Genomic DNA, 9,823 nt, shown 5'->3' with positions numbered 1-9,823 from the left:
ACCACGAAGACCTGCGTCAGCCAGAAGAATCGCCTGCTTTCCCGTGCTGTAACTTCGGTATCCATCTGCACTAAAAATTTACGAGATCCAGTGTGTTGCTNCGCCTGCTTTCCCGTGCTGTAACTTCGGTATCCATCTGCACTAAAAATTTACGAGATCCAGTGTGTTGCTTTTCGCCTGCAGTAGCCGTGCTCCACTGCCTTGAAAGCCGGCAAACGACTCAGCGCATTCTCGATCAGCGCTGCGGCCTCTGCTGGTACTGCAGCTGCTCGTTGCTCCTGCTGATCCGCTGTGAGCATTTAGCTCAATCAACGGTAAGCACGTATCCAGGAAGCCTACCCAACAGAGAACCGTACTGCGGGACGTGAAGGCCGAAAAATAAACCTGAAGGCACAGCTACACGTAGCCCCGTGCTGTCCAGTGCATATTCAAGCAGCTGCACACGCACAATGGAACCCGTAAGAGTGTGTATAAGAACGCTGATTCATATTAACTACTATGCATGCATGCAACAGGTGCTGACTACGTAGATGAGCGTTCCGATGGACTTACGTGTGTGGATATGGAAGCCGCGGAGCCGAAGCTCCCTAAGCTTCGAACAAACTGAATTGTAACAGCTAAATACTGTCAAGAAGGAAAAAAACAATACGGGGGGTCGCGGGCGTTGAGTCACCCGAAGAGAAATGCTCGATGGCGAGACAACAACGAACGGATGCATGTGGGGGCATTATCCACTGCAGAATTCCCTAGTATGAAGATGTTAAGAGTATCATAATACATTTTTTGTTCATTTTTTATAATATACAACCTGCAACTAAGCTAAACAAGCCCACAGGATACCCCGCTCGGCCATGGCTGCTCGCCCTTACACCGCTAGCCCTAAATTACTAGCGCGAGAACACTGTAGGCTAACAAGAAGTGTCTAATTAATCTCTCTGGGAATTCGATAGCCGTTTTTTTCACACGGAGGGCTTCAAGTATTTGGATGGCCATGCGTCTTCTACGGTCCAACATTCAAAACTCTTGAGCAGGACTGTGGGGGGGCAAAATTTCCCCTCCCAGCATTGGAAAAGCCCTGAAATGACTACTTTCAGCACTTCTGCTGTCGTATCTAGACTATTTATCTGTCTTCCATCGCGTTGAAGCCTCCACTTTTCGCCAGATCCNCCTAACCTTCCCTCTGAAGCGAAAATGCAAGAAATTGTGCGCGAACGGAGGCGCGTGTAGCCACGTATTGCCTGAAATACGCCATGCCGGCCCGGACGACACTTGCGATATTCTCGTAACCGAGGACTGCTCCATGTTGCCGACAGGGTTCAGGGGCCATTTGGGTTCTTTTTCTTGCCGATACTCAGGTTCCAGGCATGCTTCGAACGCCGTTTGGCTTGACCTTCGCTCCAGCCCTACCTGCGGCAACCTAGCATCAGCGCCTCGTTGTTCCGCCCCAACCCAGATTATATTGCATGTGTTTACAAGTAGTGTGTGGATGGGCCCTATAAGCGTGGCAGTCAGCGCATACAACCAACGGACCGGCTTCCGCCCCTTCAGCAGGTGCATTTGCAGCCCGCTGCGTTCCTTTCACTCACATCTCCCAGCAGGGGTCAAGCAGAGGCCGACAAAAGGCAAACACAGGGAGGCGCCAGTTGGCTCCAACTTGGTCTACATGGCCAAGGCAAGTAGTTTCATTTGCAGGGCAAAGTTGTTTTCAAGGGCAATGCCANCAACTTGGTCTACATGGCCAAGGCAAGTAGTTTCATTTGCAGGGCAAAGTTGTTTTCAAGGGCAATGCCATACGTAACTGATGCTATTTGTCATGCAACACCGATTCTGTCATCCGTGTCTGTCTCCATGGAAATCAGTGCACCTAAAGCATGAATAGCCCCTTGGCTGCATGGGTTTTCAGTGTTATCGCTGTATAGGCGAGTGAAGAGGCGGCTGGCGCTTTCCTGTGGCTTGGGTGCCCACTAGCATCTCCACTGCGGCTGTGCTTGCTTCTGCGCCTCAGTGGGACGTGTACAAACGGCAGCAAGAGAAGACTGTTTGGCGTGATTCTTCTGGGGCTTCGGGCACTCTTCAGGCAAAGGCACTACCACGAGCAGGCTCTGAGGGCCCCTCACGAGCCCTTGCTCTCCCTGAGCATTGCAGCGCCAGGGGCCAGGGAAGTAGGAGACAAAATGAGACGGGGGAACAGGACCATGTGCTGCTACTCCGCCGCGTTTGGGAGCAGCAGGGACGGCTTTCACCGTTCCAGGCGGCGGACTTGGCCTATTTCATAGCCCGTGGAAAGAACCCTCCAGAACAGCTGCTGCAGCAGCTCGTTTTTTACGTGCTCCACAGCCAACCAGAAAGACGCCTCTCCGTCCTCAGGATACACAGGAAAGTTATCAGCTCTTGTTTCAGTTTTCGTTTTTCTGTTGTGGCTTCTAGTGTGCTGCTATCTCTATCGCGTACCAGCCGGNCTCTTGTTTCAGTTTTCGTTTTTCTGTTGTGGCTTCTAGTGTGCTGCTATCTCTATCGCGTACCAGCCGGTGTTTGTCTCTTTTTTTGTTGGCGGTTGTTTATCTCTGTCCTTTGAACCGTTGTGCTTGTTGTCCTCCGTTTCTGTGCCCGTATGCTGCTGCTTGTCCCCATATCGGTCTTCAGGTTGACGCTAGTGCTTCTCGCTGGAGGAGTGGGACGGGATGTTTTGTGTCTGCTCCCAGGGAGGGTTTGCGCTCCGCTGTTTTGGCCCTGTTTAAGCGCCCTTTACCGAGAGCAGTGGGATGGGGGTTGCTGTGTTTGTGATTGTATAGACTGCTGAGAGTATTTCAACTAGTTCCGGGTGTGGCCGAGAGGGACGTACTAGGCCCCCTGTGTGGAGCCCTGCAGCGCCGGGTGTCTTTGCTGAAGCCAGCAGACTTGCAGCTGCTGCTCTCCGACTTTTCGGCTGTCTATACACCGGAGTTCCTGCCCTTCTTCTCTGCTGCAGCGCGGGTCTTGAAACAATGCTCTCGAGAGGCGCTCGATCAGCCCGCTCTTGCGGAGAAGTGGGCAGTTCAGCGAGCGCATGGTGCTTTAGAAGCAACCACCAGCGGNATCAGCCCGCTCTTGCGGAGAAGTGGGCAGTTCAGCGAGCGCATGGTGCTTTAGAAGCAACCACCAGCGGAAGCAATAGTGGCAGCAGCAGCATCCAGAGGACAAATGAATTGGAGAACAGGAAAGAGCCACTGTCCCCCGTTCAGGCATGTTTCCTTCTTCATGCCCTGGGTGAGCGTCGGGCCCTGTTTTTCCTTGCATTGAGGATGCCTATAGAGGAGCTGCACCATTTGCATCAGCCTCCTTGTAGACTCAGTCGGTTTTACTAGAGCTGATGGGTAGTGCGTTTCTAAATAAGTAGGGCCACGCTGCAGGGGGTTTCATCTCTGCTCCTAATAGCATACATCCGATTTCATTCTTCACCGCTCTTGTGCCTGCCGTGTGCAGCTTTTCTGGCCACTGTTGTGAGCTGTTTGCTGCATTCGCTGTTGTTTCTGCCGTTTCTGTTTGGCTTTTTCAGGGCGGACAGACTTTCAAGACTCGTCCCTTTTCTCCTTGCTTATAGAAACCGTTGATGGCGCCGTTCGCCAGCTGCTGCTGTACGGGCAGCAACAGAGACGGGATAATAGACTCGAGGCAAGCCAAGGGAGCTCTCAGAAGGAGTTATTGCCGGATATCGAAAACTCTGAAGCTCACCCAAGGGACGCAGCAGCGTTGCCTCTGTTGGGGGGGTTGGGGCCGGAGGCGGCAGAACTGACGGGGGAGGCGCTGGTGATGTGCGCTAAAGGTTTGGCGAACCTTAACTACAAACCAANGCGGCAGAACTGACGGGGGAGGCGCTGGTGATGTGCGCTAAAGGTTTGGCGAACCTTAACTACAAACCAACAAGAGCCCAACTAAATCGCCTCGTAGAGGTGCTGGTTCCTTATCTGCTCAATGAGGAGGTGCGGTTTGCTGGGTTATCTGCCTCTCGATCACATGCCACGCGCTGAGCTAAATTGTCCTCAGACCTCACTCTCAAAGTACAATTCGGACATCTATCTCATCAACTCCTGTTGAACCTCTAGGGGGCTGTCGCTGTTGGCCTGCTTCAGGTTTACTCTGAAATCCACTTGAGAAAGAACGTCGTTTTGTCTACGTGGTGCTACATACGAGTGGAGTTTCACATGCCATGAATTGTGTACACAAATTTGCCCGAGGGGTGGCCTATCTTCTCATTTACAAATGCATATTTATTGACTTTAAACGATATATATTAGGTGGTGGAATATAGGGTTCTGGCATACCTTTTCTCTAGCATGCGGGTTCCGTATGCGGGGTTGTTTCTGTCTCCTCTTGCTCCTGTCGCCCTTTGCGCTGCAGCCTTCAGTCCTAGGCCACGCGCCTTCGGCGCGTCGGCTGCCCCTTCTCTTTGGGGCTGTCTCCGGTTTGACGCGTCTTGGGGCAGGGCCTGCGGGCCTCTGCAGGCTGATAGAGGAGGCCTGTTCCCAGCCCATGAAGCTCATAGGCCCCTACGAACCCTGCGACCTCCTCGCTGCGGCTGCAGCTCTAGAGCCGGTGGCCGCGGTTCCCTCTCATATCGCCGCAGTTGCCGTACGGACCCTTGAGGCCGACTTGTTGCAGGGAATGTCTCCAGCTTCAGCAGCTCAAAAGCTTCAAGAACTTGCGGTAGCAGCACCTGAAACATCAGCAGCAGTTCCAACCGCCGCCACTGCTGGGGTGGCACGCTCTGACGCTGTAGGTACTGACGCTGTCGGTGCGAAGCGAGATGCAATAGGGGATTTCAGGGCTGGCACTGTTGGGGAAAACGACACCTGGACATATGTTGAAGATCTGCGTCGCAGGTCGGGCTCGCCGTTTAGATCGGCTGCCCACTGTTACCTCCTTGCGGCTGCCGTTGGCCTTGCTGGAATCCGTCAATTTCTGTTTGCTCTGCATCCGGCTTTTCGTATCTCTACATTGAGCGTTTTGGCTTCCCTGGAGGCCCTTGTACCCCCAGCTCACAGAACACCAAGCAAAATGCCACTTGGAACGGCAGCTTCTGTTCAGCCTGAGCAGCAGCAGCACCAACAGGAGCAACCGCAGCAATGGCAGCAGCAGCAGCCGGGGCCGCCAGCAAGCTGCAGTTTTGTTCAGCCTTCTGCTTCGGGTGACATAAGCACAAGCGGCGCTGCAGTGGGAGCGCCGCGACAGCAGACAGTAGACTGCAGCGTGAAGCAGGGTCAACACGAACGTGCAAATTTAGGAATTATCCCGTCGAAGTCTGAACGGACTGGGAGGCCTCCGCTGCACCCCGTCCTGCGGCGTTTAATCTTGTCGGTGTTCTACCGTTTGCCGTGCATATCACTGCGGCTGCTGGTCGAGTTGATGGAGGCGCTAAGGACTTGCGGATTTCCACAGAGGGAACAGACCGAGGGGCTGTCCCCTCACGGCAAGAGCTGCAGATGGCGCAGGTCAGTCAGCAGGCTATTCCCAGTTAGTTCGAAAGAAGACTGTCCCCATAGCTGCTAGGCGCGAAATAAAAGGGCTGTAGTTGTTGCCTTGTGGTCTATCATAGAGGAATTTGTATAAAGAGCCACGATATAGCGTATACGCAGATTCCTTGCGGTATACGCACGTCATGTGCACATCAGCCTAGGCCCCGGGGCATGTGAACCAAACGGAAAAGGGTGGGGCGCGCCAGATGATTAATACAGGAAATTTAACACTTTAGAAATGGACGAGGGACCCTGGAAAGAGGCACAGTGTGTTTCTGGCTCTCATCCGGGATGGAATGACGGACAGCTGCACGGAGATGCACACCACGGCAGGGAATAGCATATACATATAGGGACCCGTGTAGCAGTGAATTCCATATAAGGGGTGGGACGTACGTATAGAGGTGCACTTGCGTGTTTCAGCTGAATGGTTGCACGTATCTATGAATATCTGAATGAATACACGGTCATCTACCTGCGCAGGAAAAAATGGGCTTTTTTGTACAAAGTAGGTGCACGACAGTTACGTTGTTCTGTATCCTGAATCGTGTTTGGAATCCACACACAGGGTTATTGTGTGGTGTGCCTTTGTAGTTAGTGGTAGTTCGCGCATCGATCGTCCTGCAGTGTGGCTTTCTCCTTATCTTACTGTGCAGTGTATGCACATTAGGTGTTTTTTCGTATGTGCGCATGAGTGATTATTCAAAAGGTAATCATGTTTATGTATGCGCAGCTACTCGTGTTCATGATGCCACGTACGTGTGAAAGCCGCTTATGTGTGCGGAGTGCTCTGTTTGCGCTTCTCTAAACTGCGAGCACAACGGGTTGTTCCATTTAGAAGGACCAGGAAGTGTAGTCGGTGTACACCTTATGTTGAGTTGGTTCGTCGCATACGAAGTGTAAACACGAGCGACGGCATACCTGCATCTACACACGTACATTCATGTCTGCATATGATTGCTATACCAGAAGCAGCAGACGTCGCGGTACGCCTGAACACCGATTGAACAAAACTTTTGTTCCATTGGACACTGGAGTTCTGGCGCGTGCAGCGTCGTCCTCGGAGCCGTTTTCTAATCGTTTCTTTTAATTCGTATGGAGGATATTTTTGACACAGGCCCCTTATGCAGGCGTTGGCAAGGGAAGCTATCCGCAAGATGCATCAGGCGACCCCCAACACGCTCGTTACGTTTTTGGCGCTTTTTTATCTCGAGTTAGACGGCTTTGATGTTTCTCTAGATCCTCTAATCTACGGCATGCAGCGGTGAGGCCGACGTTCTTACACGCACTACTTGAAACAAAAAACAGCAAGCGCGCATTTGTGTAATAAACAGCAGTGGAGGATGGTGTTTTCAGTCCCCTGTTTTCCAATGAAATGCTGCCCAGACTCTGTTACTCTGTTGTCGGGCAAACATCTACTTTGCGTGGTGGGTCCACGTTTTACACACGAAGGCTTCGGTTGCTCTGGTGGAGAGCGCTGCGCCTGTGGCCCCAGCTGTTTGCAGATTGAAGCCAACACAATTCATTTATCTTTCCATCAACGGAAGTTCTTTGGAAATCTGTCCCCCCGTGTAGCTCCTTTTGTTCTGTTTCCTCTGCCGTCTTCATTTATCTGGTCCACCATTTCTTTTGTTTCTGTCTTTTTTCTCTCTTCTGGCTGCGTCTCGCGAAGGTTCGCTTCGTTGGCTGACCAAGGGGCTCTGACCGAAACGGTGGCCTTGCGATTGTTGTTGATGGAGGCGATGGTAGGAAAGACACGAATTTCGTTCTCTCTTGGCCAGACACTTCGCTTTTCCCTTCTCCTCTTTCCTTTGTATTTTTTCCCCTACCTGGTGGCTCATGTCCTGCATTCTGTGCACCGGTGCACTTGAGTCTCTTCGTCGCATTTGTTTCGATTGGTATACGTGCTTGTTTTCCCTGCTACCTGTGAGTCTCCGCGGCCGTCCGTCGTGCTGTTTCTCAGTGCTTGTTTACATATAGGCGGCCATACCTGCATCCATAATTTCTGCGTGTGTGTAGAGGAAACCAGAGGTCGCCAAAGCCTTCAGCAGCTTCTTTCCCATAGCGTCGCAACTTGCGGAGGCACTCTTGAGGCGTCGGCTGGATTCTGATCCAAGACAGACTGACGGATATAGTGAGGGTGTAGTTCGGGTTCTAGGTTCCCCTGGTTTGTGCAGGAGTGCCACTTCAGATTGTGGGGCCCCATACAATGTAGCCAAGTAACGCGGACGCCATCGACGGGGAACAGCACGAAGCTCATGCTCTTTTTGTATCCTTCTAAAATAGAATTGAAGGCTGCGGTTGCACTGGCTGTATTCGACGCATGAGAAAACCTGCTGTGTTGGTTATGGCCAAAGGGACCCCTGGTAACACTCGCTCTTTTAGTTTATGCTGTGTGGGGGAGTTTAGGGCTCAATTGTTGCCTGCAACCACGCGCACCTTCGTATTTACCGAGTATGCGTGTGTTCGTGCTTGTTTTTAGTATGCATTAAGTATGCAATTGAGGCTGTTCCAAATTGATATCAACTGTCCTAACCACAGATGAGCAAATCTTATCGAGGCTCGATGCTGGTCTTCTTATGTGACTTTGGGACGAGAGGGACGGGCTAGACCTTTTCCGCCGCTGCCAGAGCGGTGCGTGCTACGGCACCCGTGCGTGCTACGGCACCGGTGCGTGCTACCGCAGCAGGTTTTACACAGCCAACGTGGAGACCCTGTTGATTGGGCCTTGATCTAACAGTCTCAGACCTGCTCACAGAGCCCACGACAGAGGCTGAGCTGGTCAAAACCATTACAAATATCCATGTTTGGCTCTAATGGGGCCAAACATGACAGGAGCTACGTCGCCGCAAGTGGCGTTATATAAGCACATTAGAGGATAAGCTGAATACGTGTTAATATGGTGGCAATAAAACTTCTAGAAGACGGAAACGGGATACTACAGGCACCCAACGGACAGCATAATACGAGACAGGGGACAGCGTCCGTCCCAGCTCACGGCGGGAGCACCAGCTGGAGCTGACTCAGTCGCTCCTTACCGTCGCCCTTTGCCCTTTAGCTGCAAATTTCTCCCCTCTTTGTGTTTTGGAGGCCTTCAACGAATGCGCAGGACAGGATATCACATCCACCGTCGATCCACGAGGAAACCCCCAACTGCATGGGCGTCGCAACCAGCAGATGGACAACCTGGGGAGGGAAGCGCCAAGGGAGGCAAGAAGAGCTTGGGTTCTCCCGACCGGCAACAGGGGTGATGTTCAGGTTTAGTGTCTCGTGGTGCTGACAGACTTGCTGTGACGTGACAATGAAATGTGAAAGCAATCTCCAACCGCCGCAGAGGCGATGCTCGTCGCACAGACAAGTCACCGGCTGGTTGCAAGCAAATACAAATGCTCCATCGGATATGGTATAATATAAAGTATCCGGTGAAGGAAGCTGCGTTCAAGCATCCTTGTGCTCGGCCAGCATAGCCAGCTGCAGCGCGGTACACCGAAACTCCTGCTGTGGTGCCTCCTCCGCCGCAACTCCAGGCCATGAGCTGAACGCCCCCGATACCTGGAGACAGGGGAAGGAGGCCAATTGCTTTGGTGAAAATCTTACCGCAATTTTTCGGCTTAACTGCAGCACGCATTATTCCTTAAACGACTGCTCAAAACATGCATTACAGTTGATAGAACCGCATGGTTGGACGGGGCAGACGCGAACAACCAACCTCACCCATCCAACCAAGATCTTTCTAGCTGCTACAGCTCTGATATACACGACTTGAGCTGGGGTTTTCCCGGCTGTTGGTGCAGGACTTCGAAATGCAAAAATAGTTCTTTGACAAGCCGGACTCACGCGTGCAGAAAAGGAAGCGTCGCTGAGGCTTCTTTTACTGCATGCTTTACCTCTGAATACACTTATAGAAAGTTTGTATTTGCTTACACGCAACCTACCAAGGCCAAGTGCTAACTGCAGGCAGACCATGCTACAGTTACGATGGGATGCAAGATATTAGTTGGAGAGTAGATTCATCCATTAGCTAATATGGTACAACTGACACATTGTAGTGCGCCCACACTACACTATTCCCCCCCACTGTAAAAACATGTGCCGCAGGCACACGAGGAAGGGAAGGGAAAACGGGGTGCGGAACGGGCGGAAAAATATATGCAGGCAGGACGCCGGTGAACGAGGCATCCTAGTAGTGGAGGAGGGACACAGCCTGGCTGCCGTTGAGTGGAGCCGCTGCCAAACGCGGATGAGCTGGACAGCCACGAATATGAAGATACTCTGCTGTTTCCGCACGGTCCTTGTGAGAAAATCCGCTTCAGAAGGGTCAGTCTAAGGTG

The 9,823-nt window shown here is 52.2% G+C and overlaps 1 protein-coding gene across 1 annotated transcript; it reads left to right on the top strand.

Moving 5' to 3' along the window:
- Positions 1–2,984: 2,984 nt before the first annotated feature.
- EMH_0087680 (uncharacterized protein) lies at positions 2,985–6,760 on the top strand (the record flags this gene model as incomplete). The annotated part of the gene is given in 5 exon segments (XM_038022219.1): positions 2,985–3,074; positions 3,078–3,120; positions 3,536–3,802; positions 4,385–5,468; positions 6,610–6,760. Coding segments are annotated over 5 exon segments (1,635 nt in total).
- Positions 6,761–9,823: the final 3,063 nt, after the last annotated feature.

This window comes from Eimeria mitis, genomic scaffold, assembly GCF_000499745.2.
Source record: "Eimeria mitis Houghton genomic scaffold, Emh_scaff123, whole genome shotgun sequence".
Classification (NCBI taxonomy): domain Eukaryota; phylum Apicomplexa; class Conoidasida; order Eucoccidiorida; family Eimeriidae; genus Eimeria; species Eimeria mitis.
This window is presented reverse-complemented; position numbering and strand designations above follow the sequence as displayed.